Here is a 27,120-nt window from a genome sequence, read left to right as displayed (position 1 = left end):
ATGCCTCCTTTGGCATACTTGCATCCTGAATATGCACAATCATAGAATCCGAAATACTGATAGACAGCCAGTACATAACTTTTCTGGCTCTCTCATGCCATCCTTTAAATGGTTGCATTTCCTGTTGATTGGGAACATTAGGAAGAACTGGTTCTTCTTCATTTCCTATAATGAACTCCCAATAGCCTTTTACCATAAGGAAATTTGTCATTCTAAACTTCCATTCTTGGAAGTTATTCTTGTCAAGCCTTTCAGTGACAATCTATGAAAGAGAATCAGACGCCATTATAGAACACTACAAAATATTCTATCACTGCAAAAAACACAGCTTCTGCCTCACACGGGCAAATCTGCAAAACTGACGAAAGTGGTATTTGACCACACAGTCACTTCCTAGTGACGATTTTGCATCAACAGGCAATAAGGATGATTCTATAACTCCCAATATCTCTACGCATTGGCATACGATGCAATTTCTATGGCAAATTTTCACCGACCTGTAGAGTAGTGGTCGCACAGCAAAAACAGGGCCTTTTTCTTAGTGCTTCGAAGAACTTCTGCCTCCAAAACGAGCCCCGAAATGGCCTCAAATCAGAAAAATAAAGTCACCAAGGCCTTTTCCCTATCCTCAGCATATATTGCCCTCTCGCCACACCATGAAGGGCATCTCAATCTGAGACAAGGCACTCTTGCACTTTTCGCATGTGCTACCTAGAGAGATTTGCTCCCAAGCTGGAAAAAGGAAAGCAACACTGGTCCTCTTACCAGGACACCACCAACTTGGTTTGCTTTCTTGAGCTCCTTATTACGAACTAGGCTCTAATACCATGTGAAAATAGTGGGAGAGAAGCAAGGAGTCTCACTTGTGGCTTTCTCACATACACAATGGGGGAATACACACAAAGGTGGAGGCTGAAAACTATTTTCCTCTTCTTAGTTGTGAAAGCCAAAAAAGAACTCTAATACAAAGAAATAGAAGAACCCTATATGTGGGTCTCAAACCAAACTCAACTAACTAAGGTGGCATATACTAACTGAGCCATGAACTAGAGTAGATAAGGATAGCTGTCATCTAGCTATTATTCATGGGTGGTGTACCAACCGCATCTGCAGCTAACAAGTCGGTGACATAAATGCACAATGGTCACCCTGGCATATCACGAGTAGGGCTCGATATCTCAACAAAATATGCAAGCGAGACTTTATGCCAATGCTTTCAACATTTTCATGTTCTAGCAGTTGATCTGCTTGACTTGGATCCAAAAAAAGAGGATATATATAACAGGTAAGCAGAAGCTGCTTCTTTATGTCTATGTAGTCCTTGGTTCATGCCTTTTATGATTCTTAGTAGAATGTGGAACTATCTTATATATCGTGGTCTTATGTGCTTTGCCAATGTTTTGGAAGGGCTTGGTTTAGGAAGTGGTGTCTAGTTCTTGCACTCACAAGGCAGGGGGCTAAGGGGCACCACGATCTAGGACCAAGTTTCTTAGTTCTAGTTGACAACCTGAATAAAAATATGCTTATTTATTTTTTAGAAGTTTTTGTTGTGGATATGCATATGCATCATTGTCTGGTATGCATGATGTGATGTCTTCTTTCTTTTTTAATGTATTTATTGGTCCTTTGTATAATGTAAGTTAAAATTGGTTTGGCATGATTTATATAGTGTAGTATTATGCTTTCAAACATGAAAGAAGGTCTTGGTTTACCAAAGTGGTGTCTGGTTCTTGGGCTCACAAGGCATGGAGCTAAGGGGCACCACGACCAAGGACTCAAGTTTCTTAGATCTAGCTGACAACCTAAAGCAATATATACTTATTTGTTTTTTGAAATTTTGTGTTGTGAATATGCATATGCATCATTGTCTATGATGTGCTCTTTATTTTTTAATGTATTTATTAGTGCTTTGTATAGAGTATGTTGAAATTGGTTTGGCATGCTTTATGTAGTGTAGTATTATGATTTCAAACATGAAAGAAGGGCTTGGTTCAAGAAGTGGTGTCTGGTTCCAACACTCACAAGGCATGGGGCTAAGGGGCACCACGACCTAGGAGTCAAGTTTCATAGATCTAGCTGACAACCTGAAGAAATATATGCTTTTTTTTTTTAAGTTTATGTTGTGAATATGCATATGCAGTATTGTTTGGTATGCATGATGTGATGTGATTCTTCTTTCAATAAGTTGATACCAATTTGATGAATGTTGGGCTATGATAAAGTTGTTCCATTTCTGAGATTTAAATGCTCTTTTGTTTTGATCTTGCATATGGTTTGGGGATCGAAGGATCTAAGCATAAGGCTATTGATTTTGAGTTATCTAAAGTACAACAGGACTATGTCAATCAGATCCTTCGAGATGAGCTTCTTGCAGAGATAGAAACATGAGTACAAAGGAGATGGAGATGACTATAGAAAGCACTTCTAGATTACATACTCTAAAGAGCAAAGTTGTTTTGAATACAAGGCATCAAGTATAACTAGATCATAACAAGAATCACTTTGTAGGGATCACAAAATGGGACATTGATGTTATGCTATGGGTAGACAGCAACATTGGGAATGTCTGGCTCGGTTTCATGAAGCATGTGCAAGGAACCCAACATTTGTAAATGATGTTAATGAGGCAAAGATGCATTTATGGAATTCCTTTTGGGCTAAAAATAAGACGAAGGTTATAAGGTCAGATGTGAAAACCATAGTAGCTGCAAGTTGGGAGAAAAAGTCAGCAATTGCTTTCAAAAGGGCAGAGGAAGTAGCAAAAAAAGAAGAAAGTGCAAGGATTTTGAATGGAAAAATGCGAGAAGTGCAAGGTAGTGATTCTTAAAAGCTACAGATGAAGGCAAGTCATATAAGCAATGTGTCCTTTGTGATGTACATAACTGAAAATGAGATCCAAGTTGGTGAAAAGATAGGTTCCAGCACATATGGATTTGTCTACAAAGTACAACTCACAGGTGCTCCAGGATTATTACATCGTATATGCTATGCTAGAAAGAAATATAAGGGTGACATAGGGGATCGTACATGAGAGGCAAGGAAGGAGGGACAAATGCAAACTCGGCATCCTGTGCTTGTTCGTGTTATTGCAGCAACTCTAGAAGAGCCCTTGTGGACTATCACACCATATTTTAACAATGGTAGCTTGATGCACTTCATGAGAACTTTACCATATGAGCAAGGCAGGATTAGGCACTATGGTGACATACTCCTAAAAAGGGGCATAGAAACAAAGGCAAGGGCACAAGGACCATTGGAAGATGTATGCACAAGGGAGCAAATTAACTACTGTAGTTCAAATGTGTACCACATTATATATGCACTCATTGCTTGATTAGCAAGGTTACATAAGGGTCAGTGGATTTATACAGACTTACATCCTGGTAACATTATGTTAGATTTCACAATGAATGGTGCATGTAGAGTTGGCATAATTGATTGGGGGATGGTACTAGTTTCTTCAGAGACTAGAAAAGCTTTTAAGGATATGAAGAAGACATCTCTAGAGACTTGACCAACAATTTACACAAAGGTAGCATAAGAAAGAGTGAGAGCATGCATGAAATAAGTGGCTTGCACCTGAGCTTCAATGTTTTTCTAGTAGAGGCATGTATAGCCCTCAGTCAGACATATATGCATTAGGATGGATAATTATAGAGATTATATAGTTTTGGGAAGATGCAGCTGGGTATTTTGAACTATCTCGCCACATGCCTGATAGTGCACTACTAAAGTGTATTAAAAAACATGCCTTTTAAAGATGATGACTAAGAATTCAACAAAGAGAATAGCACTTATGGATACCTATAGTATCCTATCAACATTTGGATGTAATGCAGGTCTAACAATGCGACCCCTTGATGAGATGAATGTTGCTTTAAAGCTACCAACATAGAAAATATGCTCTCTTACAAAAATATATTGTTGTTGTATTCATGTGGTGGACTTGTACTCATTTTGCATTCATATAGTAGATTTGTATGAAAATCAATTAAACTATTTCTTCTCTTGGAAGATGTGTTATACCTAATTTGCAATGCACTTGAAGTGCAAATAATTTGATAAAGATAAGAAGTATTATGCCATTTTTTTAGCATGTATTTAGAGAATCTATTTTATGCTCAACTAATAAAGACATAATTTTTGAAATAGGTACTTATCATGGGAAGACAGAAGAAAGTTCAAGCTTTGGAGAAAAATACAAAAATGACATCTTTGTTATTACCTTCTACATCATTGGGCACTAATATAAATAGGCTTACAACATCAAGTACACCAAAGAATTTACTCTCAAGCTCATCATCCATGAATCATGAAGCAATTTATGAAACTCTTGAACATGCTTTGGGCACAATGCGTAATGCGAGAAATCAATGTTCTAGATCACTGCTTAACGATTATAGCTTTAACAGGGATTTGAGTTTTCAAGTCTTGGAGGTAGGAAAGACAGGCTCACAAAACTATAATCAAGGGAATGCAATTGGAATAAAAAATTCATCAGCTAGCACATCATTGACAAATAATGAGGACTGGATTTAACTGGATTGGAAAGTGGAAAAATGTTAATAATAGTATCATCAATATCAACACCAACTGAAGAAGCCATTGAGAATGCATCACAAAATTTTAACTCTTCAAGTAAACAGAAGAGAAAGAGAGCTTGGATATTCGTAGGAATTTTCAAGAAGATTGGGTAGCCAAATATCCTTGGTTTAGACGTAGAACAAGTGGACACCGGGGATGCACCAAAGTGGGCCATTTGTAAAATATGCACATGGGCAAGGAAAAAGGAGGCACATTTACAATTGAAGATTGATATGATTGAGAAGCATTGTGGGAAGGTTTACAAGATTGTAGAAGGTACAAGTAATAAAAAGAAAGTGATCAAAGCTTGTTCTTATGATGCTAGTAGCTTTCCATATGATAGAGCATTAGCACTCTGGAAGTCAAGCGGTAAAAGAAAATGCTATAATTATCTTTTTGGACTATTTACACTAGACTTTGAAAATTTTCTTCCCCCATTGGATTTGAAGGATATTCATTATCCTTAAACAATTTTATGTTTTGCATAATCTACACAAATGGTTATGGACAAGTTGTGGGTTCAATCCCCAGTTGTCACATGAATGGTTATGGACTTGGCTCAATCCCCAATTGTGTATAGACTTCTATTCTTTAGTTCATACAGCTTTTTCAGCCATCAGAGGGGTGGGTCCTATCCTATTGAATGGTACAAATACAGCCCAATCAGCCCCTAAAGATCTTTCCCTGAGGCAGTGCTTTTCCTTCCCCCCTTGCCCCCTTTGATGGGGCTGCACACGTGGTTATAGATACACCCTACGTAGGTAATGCAGTGGATGATTACTAAAGCACAGGTGGTGGTCCACATGTAGCACTGAATGGAGGACTTGCACTTGGACTCCCAAGAGGAGATCCATGTATTAACATAGCATGGGAAGCCTCAAGAATCTGCCTCTTTGATGCACTTGGAATGCCTCCCAAACCAAGAACAATATCATCCGGGACATCTCTTACATACCCATTCACTCCTTTCCCAGAGATGCCAAGTAAATGTGCCCTCATAGGAGGCACACTTCCACGAAAGGTACCCCTTAGTGCTTGCACTTCCACTTCTTGGTCCTCGATTCACCATGTGACTCCTTTACATCCACCTGTTGCAAAACAGGATCTTTTGAATGGCCCATTTTCGAATGAGGGTGCTGGGGGGGGGGGAGCTAGAAAAAGGTAGAGACTCTAGAACCTGGCACATGTCATGTCTGAGCATCGCTAGTCAAGAATCGATTGAAAGGGAGCGAGAATGGCCAACGACAAGCATGCAAATGTAGTATGTAGAAAGAAAGTCGACTATAAAAATATGCTCTCACACATACAAATCCACACACACACTTACTTGAAGCATAGTTGCAAGCAAACGTTTGCTTTTTGCTCCTGCTTGAAATAAACGGGGGCACTTTACAGACCTACAATTTTTTATAGATGCATTTAGTTTTTCAACTCCGGTTACTAAAATTCAAACATCCGCATAAAAAACCATTACTACTATAAACTGCACGTGAGGGGGGATGAAGCCTATAGGTTTCAGGTCATCAGTCATGCTCAAAGTGTCACTGCCTCAGGGCCTTCATCATCCTCATCCCTCCATTGTTTGCAGGTGAAGCATGCCCAAAAAAATAACAAGTTCGCAAATCTATTTGAAGCAAATATTTGCAAACGTTTGCTAAAGCATGCAAAAGCATTTGTTTGCAACTATAGTTGGAAGCTGAATAAACTAGAGGATTTTTCAAAAGCTGGAAACCATCTTACTAACTATTTAGTAGAACGTAGCTGCTGCTATCTATATGATATCTTCAAGTGTCTCTATTAACTCTTTGATATAAACCAATTTCTAGTCTCTATACTATATTTTCAAGTGAAAAATTAAAGTGCTTGCCTTCTGCATTAATTAGGAATCAAAAACATGAGAGACTCCTAGACTAGCTACACACTAAATCATTATTGCCTTAGGGCCTAAAGCATGTGATAGGCTAAAGTTTTTCAAACATAGAAAAGTAAATCCAAAAGAGGAAAATGATCACATCAGAACATGCTAGCTATTTCATGTATTTTGAAATTATGTAAAATGGAAAAGAGAGAGTTTTCAATATAACTAGTTTTTAGTATATTTGTTAAAATAACAAAAGATATAATTTGCCAATGCTTTGAAACTTTTAAAAATAATTTATGAAAAATCTTGCCAATATATTATAATACTATATTTCTATACCTTCGATAAAAACATCCCTGGTGGTGATCACTAGATCCAAGGATGATGCATTGCACATAGCTAAGCTGATGCTGGAATGAAGATTGATCTGTTGATCTGTACTACTGATTGATACCATGTCCAAAGATATGATGTGCTCCATGTTAGAGGTGAAAGCATCGGTGACGGATGCTAGAATGGAATCACCTAAGGAGCTGAATGCATTGTGGCGTGTATTTCTACATGTTGCTAGGGATGTGAGTGCCTCTCAGGACTCACTTCCTGTGTAAATCTTCAAGATCATTGCTATACTAAACTCCTATTGTGGCCATCGTTCAATGCATTTAACATCTCATTTTTCACATAATCATGATCTTTGTAAAAAATTAAGTGCACAAATAAATAAAGAACAAGGGACCAAAAAAGAAAACAGATATCATAGGATATATTCACTGTCATAGGACATATTCATGGCCCAAGGCCGCCTGCACTTTTCTTGGAAGGATGGGTCCGTAACTTCAAGTCCCATAAAGTTCTGGTTGTCACAACCATTCATTTCCTCAGGAATGGGTATATCATTTTCATCTTTGAAAAGGCAGAGATGGCAATAGAAGTAGTGCAAAAGGGGCATGGACTATTAGAAATTAGCCTCTATCAGTCCAAATTTGGGAGCCCTCCTTTAGTCTCGATTCTTCGCCTCCATCTAAGGCCCCTATATGGGTTCAATTCCCTGATTTACCTTATCTCTCTTTCCCCAGATTGAGACTCTCTGTGCACCACTTGGCCAATTCCTCGATGTGGAAACAAAAAAGTTTATAAGCCCTCAAGGTAACCCTCAACCCTGTGTCCTAATGGACCTCGCTTCTGACCCTCCCAGTGCGATTCGTATCCTTGATGGGGATGGAGCTGAGTTGATCCAAAAAGTTTTTTTCATGAACATTCCTAACTCATTCTTCCTCTGCAGTATGGGAGGGCACTTTATCAAGGATTGTCCGTCCAAAAAATAACCAAAAAAAAGAAAAACCAAACACGGCCCAATATGACCCTCAAGAAACTAAGGACACTCAGACTCCTACTAAGCATCCAGTCCCTTCTTCTCCCATGGAACGGAAGGAGGCTCAGAGCAAGTTAATTGTTGAGAACCCAAGGAGAGCCGAAAGGGAAAGGTAAAGAGGTCACTACTGAAAGGGAAGATCAGATGGAAGATAGTTCTATTGAGAAAGAATTTTTCGTCGCCACCCAAGACTTCGAGGCACAATTGGAGCACAAAAACAAGAGTCAATTGACAAAGAGGGTCCTCCCTTCACAGTTGTCAAACGCATAAAAGCAACAAGGTTAGTGAAGGAAAAGGATGAGGTAAATGATAGGGGAAAGGAACTCAGTTCAATTGAAAGGGAGAAAAGGAGGATGTCGAGAGGCTTCACTCTTTCTCCCTAAAATAGTCTAGTAAGCTTCAAGAAGAAGAGAAACAAAAACACTCCTCAATGATGCAAGACAACTTTTCCTTTCTTAGCATCAATGTTCAGGGCTTAACAAACGACCTCAAGCACGTCATCCTTAAAAGGTGGTTAAAAACGTCATGCTTGAGACCTAATTTTTTAGCACTTCAAGAGGTCAAAGTTTTTGGGGATAAGCTACGTTGGCAGCTCAACCAAATTGATAAGAGGCAGTGGTTCTATACCACCCACAAAGAAGGGAGAGGTGGAGCCATCTTAGGTGTCGCTGGTCACCTTGCCAAGGCAGTCACGCACCCTCTACCCCTTTTTGAGGTAGCCAGGATTGGAGTTGACTTGTCTCACCCTCAACTTCGATGTCAGATATTTTCCATTTATGCCCCTAACGCCACGAGATATTGAGCTCTTCTTTGGGAGGGGAAGATCCTTCAAAACAATGTTATCTTACTAGGTGATTTCAACATGGTAGAATCCTACAGGGATAGATGGAATGGCATAGGTAACACACTAAGAGGCAGGGAACTCTCTTCCTGGACTACCCTCAAAGATTTTGTGGTGCTCATTGACATCTCTAAAGACACCTCTTTCACTTGGACCAACAATCAGCCGGGATCTCTCCACAGGAAAGGAAGTATAGACAGGATGTACTATTCAAGAGACATCGCTGACGCAGCCTTATGTACCAAGAGCTTAGCTCTTACTTCTCTTCCCTTTTCAGACCACAAGCCAATCCTGATTACTCTAGACAAAAGTTAAGGAAAGAGAAGTAAATCTTGGTTCAAACCAAACCCCTTCTTCTTTCATCTTCCTTATGTCCAACAAAAGGTAGTCAGGATCTAGGAAAAAGTATTTGATGGCACAGCCACTACAACTGAAAAGTGGGTTAGGGCTACAAAAAGAACATGTACTTTCCTCAAGGCCATCAAGAAGCGAGCGGATATCGCTAGAGCTACCAGATGAGGAATAGTTGAAGATCAAATCAAGCTTCTGGAGGAGGACACAACAACTCACGGACAGGAAAGACTCAAAGCTTTCAAAGACAGAGCCAGTATAGAAGCAAGCATTGAGACAGTACAATCCAAAGTGTTCACAAGAGAATGGTGGGTAGGGAAAGGTGACAGACCAAATGACGACATGTTTAGAAACCTTAGGAAAAATTAGGCTCAAGAATCGATAGATACTCTATTACACGAAGGATGGCTAATGCAAGATCCGAAAGAGATTGGTCAAATTGTGGCATTGAAGCACTTCCAGAGGATTCTTGGGGAACCCAAAACCCTTTCCACAGATAAGCTCAGCACAAGAGAAAAATGTTGGCTGGCTAGAAGGAGCACTATCTAAAGATTTGACTCCATTTTTCTAGACAAGGAACTCTCCATTGAAGAATTAAAAGGTGCAGTCACTGCCATGGCAAGGGGAAAAACTCTTGGTGAAGATGGACTTCCAATCGAATTTTACCAAGTTTTTTGGGACATAGTGGGCCTGCGCCTCCGCCTCCTTTTGCAAGAGTCCAAGTCAAAAGGTTTCCTCGACTCACGTATCAACACGAGTAAAATCTTTGCTAAAGCTTTAGCCATCAGACTCAAATTCAAAATGAAAGATTGGATAAGGGAAGAACAAAAAAGGTTTCATCCAAGGCAGACACATCCTAGAGGACATTTTAACTCTTTGGGAAGGACTGGAGAAACAAACCAGGGTATTTGTTTTCTAAAAATAGACTTTGTTAAACCCTACAATAGAATGGAGTGGGGATTTGTTCTGTCCTCCCTCCAAGACATGGGTGCAGGTCATGGGTTTATATCGTCCATTGACACTCTGTTGAACCAGGCCAATGCCAAGGTGGAAGTTAGCAGATCTATCTCCTCCTCTTTTACGCTTAAAAGATGTATTAGACAAGGTTGCCCCTTAGCGCCTCTCCTCTTCACCATTGCCGCAGATGTTCTTGGTTCGCTTATCAAGGAGGAAGAAAACAATGGGAACATCAGAGGTATATAGGTGGGAAACAGAGTATAAATAGTATGCCAGCGATTCAGAGGCAACACGAATCTTACATCGAGCAATGATGCCAAATCCTTCGGAACTAGGGCAGCTCCCCCCCAAATTCTCATAAATAAAAGATGTAACATCCTTAAGGAGGGTGAGATCTTTTGTCTCCTCGGGATCCTAATGGGTTTTAGATGCACAAACAAAGACATATGGGACTAGGTAATTGACAAGATCAGGAGCAAAATCAACAGATGGCAAGGGCTACAACCTTCACTAGCCAGGAGAAAGTTTGTGCTAAATCACTACATTTACTCGTCCATACTGTTGTCATAGCTCGTTGGTTCCCTACAAAAAAATAGTTCGACCAACTCAACAAATTGTTTTGAACCTTTTTATGGGGGGGCTCCTTAGAGCACAACAGAAGCACCAAGGTTAGATGGAATTTTTGTACTTTGCCAAAGATGGAAGGGGCTCTAGGAGCGGTAGATGTCAAAAAACCATCAGCAAGATTCATGGCTCAATGGATCCTAAAAGCCTACCAAAACCCAGATTTAGTTTGGGATTCTTTGCTTTTGAAGAATGTGAGGAATGTCAAACGTGACCAATGCAGGCACTAGAAAGAGATTCCTCTAGGATCCCTCCTTTTTGGGCAAGAAAGATGTTTCACGAAAGGGTCAGAGCTTTGGAAAGGGATGTGGAGAGCCTGGGAAAGTATGTGACCTTTTTTAAAATGGAAGGGTTTTACAAGGAAAATAGGCACATTCTACACCTAAGATTCAATTTGGTTCTCGATCCTGTTTAGCGCCCAACCGCTACAAGAGGACCAACTTAAAGCAGCTCTCAAACTAAGCAAGAGAGGGGTCAAAGTCTAGGGAGATCTATGGAGCCATGCTCAAGGTAAGTGGCACAATGATAATTTCCTACTGGTATCACACAAACTAACTGAATTTGACCTTCCCCTAATAAAGGAACGGCAAGCTCTTTGGGCCAGAGAAAACCTCCCCTGGCTAGGTGGTCAACTATCTTCTGTGAGATGAGATAATTTAGATGGTTCGGCCAACAAAATCTTTCTCTGGTCCCGATCATAAATGATGGACAGGAGGAGATGATAGCTAGACTTAACAAAGCATGGTACCAGAGAGACGACAACAACAAATGGTCTCTCAGATTCTCTAAAGTATGGGACCAAGAGATCTTTGAAAAGCAATCGTGCCTTCGTTGGCTCATCCTACATCGAGGTATCTAGACTGCAGTTTGAGCCCAAAAGATCGATCATGGGAATGGTTGGTGTAAACGATGCAACAGAGCGAGAGAGGATATCCCACACTTGTTCCTCAATTGTTCCTACTCCAGTGAACTATGGGATTTGATACACCGACGCATTGCTCCCTTCCCTTTTAGCTACTCGGTCATTCTACTTGGAGACTCTCCTAACAGGGCTCCACAAAATTGGAACGTCATCAGAGCCTCAGCGCTTTGGTCAATTTGGCTTTAGAGATGCAATAACCTATTTAATAATGTTCTAATGGATACTGAAAGTGTTTTTGAATCATTATGCATGACCACAAGAACAAAGAGCTAACGTCAAAAAGCTCGGCCTTCTACACACTCAAGCCCAAGACTACTTCAAGGTTGAAGAGAAACTTGCAAATGAAGAATTCAAACTGTTGGACCAAGCCAAGGCACTGGTTGAGCTTCTAGAAGACGAAAAAGAAGAGTTCCTGTAGAACAGTGGCGCCCTAGCCCCCTCTTTCTTGCCGACTCCTCCCCCCCCTCCTCGATTCCTCTAGTGTCATGACCACCTCCTTCTACTGCTAGCCCAAATGTCACTACTGCATCACTGAATCAGATCATTTCTCCTCCTTCCAGCATTTCATACAAGGTTCGCCGAGAAGCACTCACTGCTGAAGAATTCAGGGAAAGAATGTGCAACCCCATTGCCCCTACACCAACTCCTATGGCCGTTCTTACAACTCCTAATGCCTCTCTGTTAGTTTCTGCTGAAGTCAAAGAAGAAGTGGAATAGATGTGTACCATCTTGCTATGCCAGATCATGTTTTGTTATATCCCTGCCTGAGGACTACTTGTTTGTACTCACATCTCTTTGCATTGATAGTTTGTTTGCTGCCTATCACAGAAAGCTTTTCTGTTGATAACGCACAGTTGTATATAACTTTTCTGATAATATAATATAACCCTCTTTTTTTTGGGGGGGGGGGAGGGGGGAGAAAAGAGAAAAAGAAAGATACTTACATCAGTATGGTTGATGCATTCAATTCCAAATATTAACATCGTGATAGCAAAAAGAGTACTCACAATTGAACACAGCGTCTATTCCCATGCCATCGGTAACTTTGAGATTATAGCTTGGGAATTTCTCATATTCATGTGTTTTAGCATCCTTCAACACCACGACAACAATTGAACCAAGTAGATATGGTTCAGTGCTTTGCAACAACTCAGCAATCGATTTATTTTCGAAGAATGTCAATTAGATTTTGCATGTTGGCAACAATGTGATGACTTGCTCCCCATCACCTTCAATGTCAAAGCTGAATCTCCTTTCTCCCATTCAAGAGTTTTAGTAGCAATCCAAAAGTTTTCAATCCTCACATTACAAAAATGATATATTCCCTCTCTTTTACATAAGGATACCTCAAATTTATTAAACCTTGCACCTTATATCTCATGGCCCAAGATAGAGCCATGTGCACTCCTTGCAGTTTTCCCAAAGCCCTCGCAAAGGTTACAAATATGTATCGACACCTTCCCCAAATGGCCCACAAATAGACCCTCTTGGAAATAAATCTGCTCCCTATACTATGTCTTGCTAGATAGGCCCTGAATCCGGCACCTCAATGCTTTAATTTCCCACCCACCTTGAATTGAATTCATTGTTGCCATAGTATTAAAACCTTGATGAAAGAGGATGGAAATTAAAAAAGAGGCCACCACAAAGTTTAACAATCCATTATAAAGGAAAACTCATTAAATCAACACATGCAAGTAATTCCAAAGCCATACAATAACATCATAGAGTCCAAATAGCAAAGACACTTCTTAAATATAGAGAGCTTCACCACATTTGATTAAGCCAAAGCCGAAACAAATCTCTAACATATCCGTAACAATGTCATATCTAAATTTCATTGCGTTCTCATCTCTGCATTTTTTTGCATGTCCCTCGAACAAATCCTTACAGAAGTAATCCAAAGTGCACACTATATATATTTTAGAATTACACCCAACAAAAGAAACACTCACACACCACCCATGCCTAGAGCAAGCACTTTCAAAATATTTCAAATCAGAGGAACATACATATTTTATTCCCTAAAAAACAACACCCCCATATCCTAATTCCTTATCATGTTTGCCTTGCTACCAAATCACAGAGCACACATGCTTGAAAAGCACACTTACAAAATCAAAAGCTCCACAAAATTAGAAAGATACACACTTTATTCCCAAAAGAAATAACACGCTCACATACACTTTAGCCCCTGCTTTTTTCACCCCATTCGACCAAGATCATGGGGAACTATTTAATTCGATTAATTTGTGTGAGTACTCCCCCTCACTCGCAATTAATCCAAGCTCCTACTTGATTAATCGACCTCCTCTCCACCCTAACCACCTTTCTCTGCCCTCGCTTTGTCCCATTCCCTCCCCCTCTCTGCCTCCTCCCCTGCCTCTCTCCCTCACTCTCCTCTCCCTCAACTCAACCACCCCACTCTCCCACTCTTCCCCCCTCTCCAGCCCCCCCCCCCTCTATATAGCCACTCGAGAGGCTTGAAGGTTCCAGAACGAACGTTCCAAAACCACCGCCACTGCCACTGGTTAATTGGCCTTAATTTTTTGCCATTGCACTTTCAACCCTCCACTTCCGCTCGTGCTAATTGAATGAAGCTCAACGTGGGTGCCTACTCGACCGAGATTGCAAGGATACAGGATATTCAATGTTATGGGGACATACTCCACGGAGATGTCAAGCCTGCACTATATTCATCTCTCCTATTCGATCGAGATTTCAATCCTACAGTATGGGAGGTTGCGGGCGGTTGAGTCCCCCCAAAAGTGATGTCCGCCTTGTTGCAAAGTGTTCGTCCATCGAGCATTTCACAAATAGGCGGATGACTTTTCCAATAGATAGTGAATGTGCCACACTTGTTTCACCAGAGCAGTTGGTCCATTGGTAGGTCAGGTGGGCCTCTGATTCAACGTTGACTTTGGGCCCTCAGGCGGTGTGGGGAGGCCGCCCGGGGTTTTCTTGGTAACTAGGATCTGTTGGGGAGCCGAGTGCGCCTATGTGAAAAACACTCGAAGGTTCGGGCACCATGTGGGTGGCGCAAAATATCGACAAAGGCGGTCACGCGGGGATGTGAAAACCCGGCTAACAAAGCGGATGTTGTTGTGTATGAGGGTGGCGAAGTTGATGAATCGTCGCATGCAGGCAGCACCTCAGGAACTCCAAAACAAACGAAGAACGACAGCTTTCATCTCTATTTGTTCACAGATAGATCAATTCTGTCGTTTCTGTTGGACGTTGTTCCAGCTGTTGACGATGAGCATGGCGTGTTTGCAACAACCTTCGTGGATTGCCAGCAAATTTTTCGACACCCTCAAGGCCGGCACCTTCCCTTCGCTGGCAGCATCGATCTCTTCACTCCCACCTTGTAGCTCGCCTCCATTCCCTCGAGAAATTTGTCATCATTCCCATCCCCGATTTGTGTCTCCATACACACCCCGAACTTGATTTTATGGCTGCAGTTTCCCGCATCAGGAAGCTTTGAATTCATCCATTTGATCCATCTCCTCACCTACACAATGCGTTCTCTCTCTTCTCTTTCGGAATCGGAACTTGCATGCACCGTTTTTATCAACTCGGTTTCGTAGAGCCTCTGTCATGGATCTTCTCCTCTGAGCTCTCCTCGATCCAAGCCTCGTTGGTCACTGTACTTTGGTTTATGGGCTGCGAACCAAGCGGAAGAATTCATTGAGTAGTCTCTTCTTGGAACTGCAGCTTTTCCCAGGTTGCGCTTTTCACCTTCTTCACTGTGATTCTAATTATCACTGTTATTTAGATTCAAAGATGTCTCTTTCGATTGTCAGTCCTGGTCTGCCCTGCTGCGTGAAGGGGCGCTGACTTCCATTGGCTCAGGTGGTTCATCATAAGTCATTAGCCTAAATCGGCAGGCAAATACAGGAGCAGCCTGCAGCTCGAAAACAAGACTGGTAGCGCCGTTGTAATGGACAACGATAACCCAAATCCTCTAATAATTATATTGAAGCTGAAAGGGATCGTTGAAAGCGAGGGTTGAAACCCATAAAATGCACACGGATGCACCCACAGTTAAGCGTTGAAATAGAGAAAAATGGGATATTTGAAATTTCGCAGATATGGAGTGGGCCAGCGGTCTGCCAACTCTGCTACTCATGTGATGAAAGTTGTGACCTAGCAAATCTCTCAACGCTATGCTACCTGTCAAGAGAGCCGCAAATAAACCCAATTCGCAAATTCTGATTTTCAAACTAACGAGGCGGTATCAAAGCCAGACCAGACGTGAGTTGCTTTCACACGCTAGAGTTCTCTCCATCTGAAGTACAGCTTTGAACATTGGGAAGGGGTTCCAATCACTTGCTTTGCGAGAAACGTGTATAAATATCCACAATTTATTTACCGTGGAGATTCCATGGATACAGGGAGTCTGGATATAGAGGCGTTGATTCATGATTCCCTCAGCGTCCAGGTTTCAATGTTATCTTCTTGTGTCGCGTCAGGATATAGAGAAGACGGTGAGGTGGCAGGGCAGGATCACCTTGAGTGGGTGAGTCTGAGCTTAGGATGTGGAGGGTGAGGAAGGAGATATGGAGAACAGGGAAATGGACCACTTCCAGAGCCAGAACTGGGACCAGCGCCAGAAATTGCACCTTCAGTAGTAGATCCAACTTTTTGACTTAAATTACTTACATACGTGCTCCACCTGGTGGGAATGTACAGTAGTTATTTCATCCACATATATCCATATTGTATACCAGTAGTTATTTCATCCTTGCACGATCTAGTGTCAGGTTCCCCACCAGACCTTCCAGTTCCAGCTCCACGCTTATATCGGTTGGCAAATCAATTGTATGATGTGCTTGAGCTCATCCTGCGTGATATGATTTTGTTTTGACAAGTGTTTGAGTGGCGTGCCTCCCCTTTGGGGCTTGTGCCTGTTCAGGTGGAACAGAAGTGGCGGCACGAATCTTCATGGGTGCCTGCACCAGTGATGTTACGAGCATCTTTTTGTTCAAGTTCCTGTCATCACAAGAGGCATGAAAGTCGGGCAAAGTTGGGAAAGAAGTATTTATATCAAATTACAATTGAGATCCAAAGCCTGAAGTATTAAGATCTGGTTGTGGTCTTGATACCGAGTTCTCAAGAGACAGGTCAACTACTGTGGCCAAGGTGAACGTTTGGTACGCTGCTTCTACTGGATGCAGTTCTTCAAGAGGATTCTGTTGCTCTAGGTTGACAAGTATGAGGCACAAAACCTAGATATGGAGTGTCTATTACCAGTGCATCCTGTTTAGTCTGAGGTTGTGAACCTAGGAAGCTCAATGTCACGATCGTTAGCATGCAGGAACCTAGGGGTAGGGCAAGCCAAGCATCGCTTGCATATAGACATCTGGCATGAGATGCCATGCTGAAGTTGGAGATAAACCCTTTGTATAAATGTGCCAAAGAGCTCTAAGTTATTGACATATGTCAGTTGTTTTCTCACCAATGGTTGCAAACTGCCCAGTGACTTCTTTGAGCTTGGTGAGAAGAGTGGAGAATGAATCTCATTTTCTCATCCTCAGAGAATGAGGCTTGATTTCTTTGAGCTTGGTCAGGTGATTCATTCTCAAAGAATGAAACTGTTCTTCGAGCTGCAAAACCCTGCTGTATTGTTCACCTCAAAGTTGTCTTGCAAAATGTTCCAACTTAAAATCTAATATTTTCAGTGAGAATGGACATTGATTTTCTGTTCTTCATCTTTCACTCTTTGATTCTCTTGGTATCCGTGATAGACTTTGTGGATGTGCTTGCAACAATTTTCGACAAGCCTTTGCCAGTGAATAGGATCTTCATTGTGAACTTCCACGTAGGATAGCTTGGAGTGCCATTCAACTTCTTTTCCACCTGAATCTGAAGTCATGCCTGCAAACAGATAGTATCCCCAATCAAACCGCTGCAGATAATAGAAAGAACAGTAGGGCCTTTGCAAAGGCGAAAAAGCCTACTAGCGAAAAAAGTGAGTGGAACAGCTACTATTCAAAACTAGAAGCAGTAATAAAAGACTTCCAACTGGCGCGTGCGATCGAGAGAGAGAGAGAGAGAGAGAGAGAGAGAGAGAATCCTAATCAATGTGGATGGATGGCCGACCAATTTGTAGGCGGCTAGGGGATTCGCCTTGGAGTTTCCGTCCCTTTGATTTTCTCTCGCAAGCCTCCATCCTGTAAAAGAGAGTCCCAAGTTGGAGCTCAAGATGAAGGGAAGGATATTCTTGGTGGTGTTGCTCCTTGTGGTGATGAGTGCCACAGTCCTCTCTTGCATTATCCCTTAGCTAAGTTGGGTTGCAAATGCGCTCCCCCCCCTTCCCCTCCGTACGTAGTATTTAGTGTCCTTATTACTATTGCAAATAGGATGAATACGACTATTTGCCCAAAGGCTGTGAAAGGACAACTGTGGATGAAGGGGATCTTTATCAAAGTAGGTGGAGATGGAGGGAGGCTCATTGCTTCTCTTCTCCCTCTCCCTTTTGGTTGCTCAATTTAACTTCTGGAGGCTGTCAGGCTGCTCAGGTTGCACTGGAGCTGCAAAGAGAGGTAAAGGCTCCTTATACAGTGTTTATAACTGATTTCAGCCGAATGTGATCTGTGGGCCAGCTGATTAGCATAAACCACAAACTGCTTGGACCTCACCCAACCTGCTACGTGAGACTGCTGAGCTAGAAGTTGCTTATGTCAACCACTGTATTGCTGATGTCAGCCCTCTACTGACTCCACAGATTCCTGCAGTTGTACCTACTACACCTAGCTGCACAAGCCACATGGTAGACACGTGGACCTGTGATCCTGCTGTCTGCTGCATGGGCTGCAGGGTTGCCATGTAGGCAGCTATGCCATAAGAATGTAAAGGGCAACTCTCTATAGCCTGTTACCTATCTATGAATGCAAAAGTGTGTACTGAACTGAGGGAAACACATGCTCGCGTCTGTGGTGTGTTAGAATGAATACATTGGGTTGCAAACCCTCCCCCTCTGTAGAGACTATTTACCATTCTCTTACAATTTGCCAAGAGGCTGAATACAACTGTTTGCCCAAAGGCTGAAAATGGACAGCTGCTGAGAAAGGGCAACAATACATGAAGGGGGATCCATTCTTGTAGGTGGACATAGAAAAAGAAAGAAAGAAAGAAAGCTTATTAATGTTTACAAAAGACCAAAGGGTCTATGAGACTGGAAAAATTAGATACGACGAAAGCTAAGGTTGGGGCCACAAAAGGGGTGCCCCTACCCAAGGCTGATGTTTGCAACAAGGAAAAAAGAAATATATTACACTATCAATATAATGGGCTAGAGAGAGAGTGAGTTAGCTTCCTTATCTGTTACACATATTTGGCTGTGTCCTATGTTGTAGTGCTCTGTATGCCACTTGTGTCACCAAGTGACAGATTCCCTTGTCAAGTTCATGGAAACGAGGATGCACTATGCATGCTTTTGTTTCATCATGCCTGTTTTAATCGAGCTTCCCCGGAGATGATGACTTTGTGGAAGTTGGTACTGGTTGGGTGGACTCTGCTACTCTGGCTTGGAGAAAAGAGAGGGTCGATGCTCAATCTTGCTCATCTTTAGCATCTCGAGCTTCCTTGTCCTGCTCGTCTTTGGATTCTCCAGCCTCTTGGTCCAACTTCCTGTTTGAATGGTTTTGTTCCCTCTCTGTGCAGTCTTGTTTACTCGGGCTTCCCTATCTGCATGATCCCATTTTTCTCAGGCTTCTCTATACTGATGCTCTTCTATGGCACGGGCTACCAGTGAGAACAGCCTCCAACTGTTGGGCTTGCATATGCATCTTTAGCATACTGTAATGGATGCTTCAAGTGTGGGCCTATCTATCCATGCTCCTTGTGCTAAGAGCATCTGCAATGATGTTATTGGATCTTGGGACGTACTCAAGCATTGCGGAAATGTTTCGCCCCATCAACTTGGCTTGAATGGCTGACATGGTCTGAAGCCACCGCAATGCCTGGTGATCAATTTTTCCTATGACCTGTGGCATAAACAAGAAATGTGTCCATGTTTCAAGAGCAACAAGTGTTCTATCATATGTAGACTACCCATTTTCGGCTAGTGTCAACTTGCGTTCTTGGAATGCTATGGGTGACCATGCTACTCCAGTGCTGATTCAATGCCATATTCATGGGAATTGGTCCTTGCATTGAAGGTTGATGCCATTGACCCACAGCCAAGCATGGGGCTGTGATTACTGCTTCCTTTAATAAATTGATGGGTGTAAGTCCTTCTGGATTAAAGTGGATGGGCTTCTTTTTTTCTTCACTCTAACTTGTGGGCACCTCCCAATCCAGATATCCGTGACCTTTATAGAGTCTAATCGGACAGATTCCTTTAAAAATTGACGGGTGTAAGTGCTTCTGGATGAAAGTGGATGGCTTCTTTTTGTCTCACTCCAACTTGTGGGTTTGTGGGCACCTCCCAATTATCCTTGATGCTCACAGAGCCTAACTGGGCACCAGAGGGATTGATAATGTACCTGAGATAGTGTACTGCTTCTAGAAATAAACCGGACTTCTTGGGTATTGATGTAAAGCTGATGATCCTTCAAGAGTTGGAGGACCTATCTGAGGTGGTGCTCATGGTGAGTGTGATCTTTTGACAGAATGTCATCAAGAAAGACAAAATACATTTGCTGATGAGATTCTTAAACACTGCAAAACATCATCCTGTTAAAAATGGCCAGTGCACTTTTATAGTGCATTAGCATAAGGTTAACATGGAAAAGCAAGCCAAAGGCATCGCCAAGCCAGATGCCGGGTCACCATCTCATGTTTGCAGAATATTGCTTTTTTAAATGATACCTTGCAAGTGAGAACTGTTGAAGCATGATGTTTTGGGTTTTTGGTAATCTGGTGGGTACTTGTATAAGTGAACAACTATGCTTTTGTTCTATATAATGAGTTTGCATATATTTTAAAAAAGTTTTGACATGTTATTGGCATCGAGAGATTTTCTTCAGCTTTCTGTTTCCCCTGGTTTCCTTTCCAATAAATTTTTTATTCTGAGACAAAGGAGTAGTAAGACACCATAAACTTTAATGCACAAATACTGCATTAGCTTAAGGTTGAAATGGTAAGGCAAGCCACAGGGATTGCCAAGCCAGTTGCTGGGTCACCATATTATGTTTGCAGAATGTTGCACCATAAATAATCTTGGAAGTGATGTAGTTGGTTTTTTAGAACCTGGTGGGTACTTGTATAAGTTAATACCTATGCTTTTTCTGTATAATGAGTTTGCATATATTTTTTAAAAGTTTTGGCATGTTACTGGCATCCAGAGATTTTCTTCAGTTTTCTGTTTCCCCCAGTTTCCTTTCCTATAAAATTTTGATTCTGAGACGAAGGAGCATTTAGACACCATAACCTTGTGGCGCACAAATTCATGTTCATTTTTACTATCAGGCCATGTCTTTGTCTTTAAAGAGTGCCCATGTTCGCATGTGACATGGCATGTGCATTACCCTCTAAGGTGCATAGTCCTGCTGAGACTCAGGGAATTAGATGACACTATTGACCTTAATTTTGACTGGTAAATAGTTTCATGCAGAGATTTCTGACAAGGGAGCCATGGAAAGATCAGACCAGGCAAGTGTCAGAATATCAGATGAAAAGCAGGAAAGGGCAGAAATAGACACCACCCTCCCTTTCAAATCAGTAATGGCAGCAGTGAGTTTATTTGGAGGAAGAGTTGAACGAAGAAAGGGGGCCATTGAAACGGGAGACAAACTGGCAGATGATAAGCAAGAAAAGGGAGAAATAGACACCACCCTTCCATTTGAATCAGTCCGAGAGGCTGTGAGTTTGTTTGGAGGAGGGGCTGATCTGAGAAAAACAAAATTTACTGAGGTATTTTTTATTGCTTTTTGTGGATTTCTCTAATGGCCGTTTGCTGGTTGTTTTAAGTGGGTTGTCTTAGTTTACTTTTATCTCTAATCATGATGGGGTGCCAGCAGAAGCGGGCCACCAAGGATGCTGAATTATGTCATGCACAAGTGGAGCTGCTGAAGGCAAGAGGACAACTGGAAAATGCAGAAAAGGAGAAAGATAAAGTTTTACATGAACTAATAGAGGCAAGAAAATACTCAACTCAGGAGCTGAAAGAGACTCTTGTCTCTAAGGCAAGTGTAAGTGAGAGTTCTGGAGCAGATGCGGAGAAGACAAGGACGATTGAGCAAGGTCCTACAGATACAGAAAAGAGTCAGGCAAAGTTAAAAGCTACAAAAGAGAAGCATGTGACTGCACTTACTGAACCGGAAATTGTAAGATGCCAGCTAGGAGATTTGAAGCAAGAACTTCTTGCTCCTTTCGAGGAAAAAGATGCTGCTATTAAACCACAGAATGAGGCGACTTTGTCTGTTGAAAAAGTTTCTCTTCTGGAAGCAAAATTGGCTGAACCCAAGGCATCATCAGGTGATGCAGGAAAAGATTTGGATGTTTCAAATCATGGATCTCAAAGGCAAAACGAGCTTGAGTGCAAACTTGCAGCAGTTATGAATAAAGGGGAATGGCTGCGGGAAGAAACAAGTAATGCAATGGAGAGTAAAGTTAAAGCAGCCCATGTTGCAGTAGAGGCCTGTGCAAATTTGACAGATGATGCTGTAAAACAAGCAAAGGCAAATTTATCTGTTGAAAAAGTCTCTCTTGTAGAAGCAAAATTGGCTGAATCAAAGGCATCATTATATGATGCAGGAAAATATTTGGATATTTCAAATCATGGATCTCAAAGGCAAACCGAGCTTGAGTGCAAATGTGCAGCAGTTATGAATAAAGGGGAAAGGCTACGGCAAGAAACAAGAAATGTTATGGAGAGTAAAGTTAAAGCAGCCCATGTCGCAGTAGAGGCCTTTGTAAATTTGGAAGCCCAAAAGTTAAAGCTTAAAGGGACCAGTGTAACAGAGTCTCTGGTACCATTGAAGTTTACTTTTGTAGAAGCAAACAGCAAAAGCGTCTCTCTTCTGGAAACAAAACTGGCTGAACCAAAGGCGTCATCAAGTGGTGAAGGAAGAAATTTGGATGTTCCAAATCATGGATGTCAAAGGCAAAATGAGCTTGAGTGCAAACTTGCAGAAGTTATGACTGAACTAGAAACGCTACGGGAAGAAAAAAGGAATGCAAAGGAAGGGGAAGTCAAAGTATCCCAAGTCGCAGTAGAGGCCCTTGCAAATTTGGAAGCCTTAAGGTTAGAGCTTGAAGGGACGACTGTAAGAGAGGAAAGCCATGCTGCTTCTATCAGATTGGTCCTTGAAGGAGAAACGGGGACATGGGCTCCCCTTTTGGCTATAATGGAATCACTTCGTGCTGAATCACAGCTCATAAAAAGACAGATGACAGGCTTGAAGGGGAGAGAGGTCCATGCAACAGCTGCAGCTACGGCTTTGAGTGAGGAGTTTACAAAGATCAGAGCAGAGCTGGTAGCAGCAGCAACAGCAGCAGAAGCCGCAGAAGCTATAGAAGCAAAGGCTGAAATAAAAGCTGTGCAAAAAGAGGCATTAACAACGTGGAGTGATGCACATCAAGCTAATGGTTCTGTGCAGAGTGCTGAAAGCTTGCAGAGTTCTTTGCAGTGGACAGATGCAGATAAAGCTTCTGATACTGCTATAATTCACCTTGTCAAGTCCCTGTCAGAGAGGGCTTCAGAGGTCGAGTCTGGTGCTGAAATCACCAGCTCACAAGATGAGTATGACTCCTTGAGAAGGAAATTGCAAGAAGCGAAGGAGCTTGCCAACATGAGGGTGGCTGCTGCTATGGCTCAAGTTGAAATTGTGAAAGAAAATGAAAAGGAGATATTGCGAAAACTTGTGATAGCCACAGATGATATAGAGACTCTTAAAACTGCAGCAAAAAGGGCATTACATAAGGCAGAAATGGCTGAAGGTGCCAAATCAGCAGTGGAGAAAGAAGTGAAGAGATTGAGGGAGAGAGAACGAAGGCGAAGGGAGAAAGAAATAGTGGTGGCTACTCAGCAGTATCACAGGAGGAGCCTTGACAGTCATTCTTCTTCATTTAGTCATATGCCTGAAAGTGAATCTCTTGCAAATGTCCTTAATCTAAATGCCACTCAACAAAGAAGCAAAACCGTGGTTAAAATAGCACGCAAGCAGAAAAAGCCTCTTTTATATACATTTGGATCCTATCTAGCAAAGATGAAGAATCCATCAAGCTAATTGGAGTATGCTTGAAAATTTTCAATCTCATGCTGCAATTCATTCAGGTCTTTTTGGTATGAGTAGCAAAATTCACCACTTCAATGTAACTTGTGGGTTCTGATTTGTGCTCTTACACAGTAGTTGATAAACGGTGTGGCATCTGAATTCCTCTTGTTTTTTTCCTTTCATGAGAGACAATTCCACAGTTGTACTACCCCAGAAAACTGAGCAATACACAGAATGAGATCCAAAAATATTCAGGACTGAACAACATAAGGTCTACTAATCTGTCAAGAGGAACCAACTCCTACCACAAAACAAACGAATAACAACAATATGGTTTCCGCACACAAATCAGGATAGCATTGAGGGCATCACAGAGTAACCCCCTACAATCTGAGAGGGTAGCATCAGAACATCCCCAAGTAGTACACAAGTAGAGAAGCCTGTCTCAAAATGTCCACAAATGAATTTCCAATTGCCACTGCCAAAGTTCTTTCAGAAGGCATTGCAAAACAATGAATCTTGATGATCCCTATGTGAAAGCTTTTATGAAGTAACACATTATGATTACATGTAATTTAAGGCATATTCACCTAAACAATCTCTCATTGCATCTGATTACTCTGAGATGGTGCCAAATCCAGTTTTCTGGATGTCCCCAATGTCCAAGTTTGCAAGAGCTGCCCACCCTAAAAGACTAGGGAAGCATAACGTTGGCTTACAAGCTGGCATCCTTTTCTGCCCGTTGCAACCTGATGCAAACATACAGGGGTACACCTGCTGTTTCTTTGATTTTTTTACAATGAAGGGGCTTCTATTACGTTTGAAAGAAACCCTAAGAGCAAAGCTTGAGGCTGAAATACATCATGCAAGGCATGAGAACAAAACACCCTATGGACCACGACTCTGAGAAAAGTGGGGAACCATCCACTCCTTGAGGAAAACTATTCTCTTGGCAGAAGCCGGTAGGGAAGATCCTTGCATGCTCACCCAATTGGCCATCGAAGTGTGTATAGTATCTGTCCAAATACTAGCCAATGGGAGTGAAGGGTGGATCTGGGAGCCATACAAAGGCTTGAGCATTTGGATATCCAAATATGTCACGTGAAACTGCTCGCCAAAATCTCCCACCAAGCCGGGAGCATAATCCAGAAAGCATGTAAGACAAGCCAGGAGCATCATCAAGAGAGTATGCCTCAACAAAGTGTCGTTGAGCTGAAAGAGCCAAGAAGAGTCATGCCTCTCATAAAAGACCTGAGGTCCCAAGAGAGAGCCAAGCCACCAAATTCCAGGTCATGAAGGGAGAAGAAATAAATGTGCTTAAAAGAGTAGTAATCCCCTTCCAGATGATCCTCGCTTGTTTGCAATTCCATAGACAATGATGAATAGAATCCTTAGTAAGAGAACAAGTAGCGGCTATCTTGAACTTGGACCTCCATTGGCTCACAACCTGCATGAATATCTAGATAGCCAAAAGAAAAGAGTGATTTTTCTATTCTTGAGGGATATCCAGTGTCTCTTTAATGGATTTTTGCAAAATAATAGAGATTTGAAGCTTTTGTGGGCTTCCAACCTCTTAGCCTGAGCTGAAATCTCATGGCATTAGTGACCGTGTTGCGAAAGAAGGGAAGGCTCTTTTCTCGATGCCCTAGAGTGTCACTGTGTACTTTACAAGGACACCTCTATAGAGCCATATCTTCCATGAACCCAAGGGAATGTGATCTAGGTTAGTGTCTAGATACCATGTTGAAGCACTTCACATGACTTAAAACCCTAACACACTGAAAAACAAGATCCATAAGAATATTCTCATTCCTAGACTTGGACAACCGACCCCAAAAATGAACATTAAAAACCATGGCATCCCCGTCTGAACCTTTTCATAGTCCTATGACTTGGAGTGGGAAACCTGACCCATAAGCCAACTAGAGCAATGGTGAGGTCTGTCATTTGTGTCAACCTAGTCCAAGGCTATGGCTACATCAATCTACTCAACTCTCTTTGCACTTCCTCTGAGATGACTTACTATTTGGAATTTATAATCATCTGGAAGGTTTTTGAAATCCTTCCAAGAGCCCTTAGAGGAAGAGGAACGTCTCTTCCATCTAGACTACTATCTACAATGAGAAGTACGAGCTGGTGTGCATTGATCATCAAGTATACAGTCATTCCACATGATAGTCTAGAGAGGAAGGGGAAACTCTGTAAAGAGTACTCTTGAAGTTGTCTCAAGATTTGAAGGGAACACTGAGATGAGCTCAAGTAAAGATCCACTTGGTACTATCCATCCAATCTCCACCCATGCAACGAGAGTAGGACTATATGTAATAGGTGAAAGAATCTTTCCATGTCTTGTAGCCAGGAAAAGTCCTTTGACCACGACCTTGCAAAGTAATGCCTTGAACGACAAGTCTGTTTAAATGATGTTGAGGCCCCTTTCCAAGTAGGGAGAATCAAAGTCTCCCAAGCCCTCTTGGCTTTGGTGTTTACGAACCATCTAGCCCACTCCCCGAAAAATATCTTATAGGCCTTTTGAGCTAAGAGATGTGTACAATAGAATGAAAACAATAACAGCAAACAAACCATGTTGTGGCCTTCAATTGTTGGTTAACAACCATTACCCTAGAAGTGGGGTCAACTCCAAAAGAGGAGTTTCCTCTTGACCCTCTCTAACAGAGGAGCAACATCTATGAAGGAGACATGCCCATGCCGACTTGACACCCCTAGTATCTCTGATAGATACACATCTTTGAATCCAAGTGAAACCAAAATTAGCTCCCCAATCTGGAGAAGGAAAACCGATAGCTTTGGCCAAAATCCTATACAAGGCGCCCCAAAGATCGATTGGACTCTATTGAGAAACCAAAATTCTACAACCATGTTTAGGATAAGATGAATGATAACCTTTGGAAGTGAATCAAGCATAGTACTAGAGTCACAAACACCTCTTTTCCTTTTCGTGATACTTGCATACCACTATCTGCATTGCTTTCAGAAGATCCTCCTGATCTCAATCTTCCTGTCCATGGCGAAGTATGTGAACCACTGCTAGAGGACACTATAGGTCCACTAATATTTTGTGATTGTTGCTGTGAATTCTGTGCATCATTACCATTTTGTGCATCTACATCATCAATCACATTTACTGGTTTATACTAGCTGCTCATCTCATCAAAAACAACATCTCTGCTCACTGTAAACTTATGAGTAGAAGGGTTATAGCATCTATACCCTTTCTGTTACAGAGAATAACCAATAAAGATGCACTTCTTAGATTTTGGATCCAACTTGGATCTCAACTCATCTGGCACATGAACATAGGCAATGCAACCAAAAACTTTCAACTGAGAAATATCTGGTTCCCTACTAGTATACCTCTCCTTTGGCATCATGCCATGTATTGTTGCAGTGGGAATCCTGTTCATTATGTAGACTGCTGTAGCAACT

The 27,120-nt window shown here is 41.8% G+C and overlaps 1 protein-coding gene across 1 annotated transcript; it reads left to right on the top strand.

Annotated features, from left to right (window-relative positions):
- The first annotated feature begins 15,100 nt into the window (after positions 1–15,100).
- On the top strand, positions 15,101–23,688 carry LOC147883473 (uncharacterized). The gene is made up of 3 exons (XM_087399496.1): positions 15,101–15,236; positions 21,072–21,370; positions 21,478–23,688. Exons 2-3 carry the CDS (start codon positions 21,092–21,094, stop codon positions 23,686–23,688), a joined length of 2,490 nt encoding a protein of 829 aa, XP_087255622.1. The 5' UTR covers positions 15,101–15,236; positions 21,072–21,091.
- Positions 23,689–27,120: the final 3,432 nt, after the last annotated feature.

Source organism: Dipteris shenzhenensis, chromosome 28 (assembly GCF_047967505.1).
Source record: "Dipteris shenzhenensis isolate YYH24624 ecotype China chromosome 28, Dip_SZ_1.0, whole genome shotgun sequence".
NCBI classification, from domain to species: domain Eukaryota; kingdom Viridiplantae; phylum Streptophyta; class Polypodiopsida; order Gleicheniales; family Dipteridaceae; genus Dipteris; species Dipteris shenzhenensis.
The sequence above is the reverse complement of the archived record's forward strand: the minus strand, read 5'-3'. Positions and strand labels throughout refer to the sequence as shown.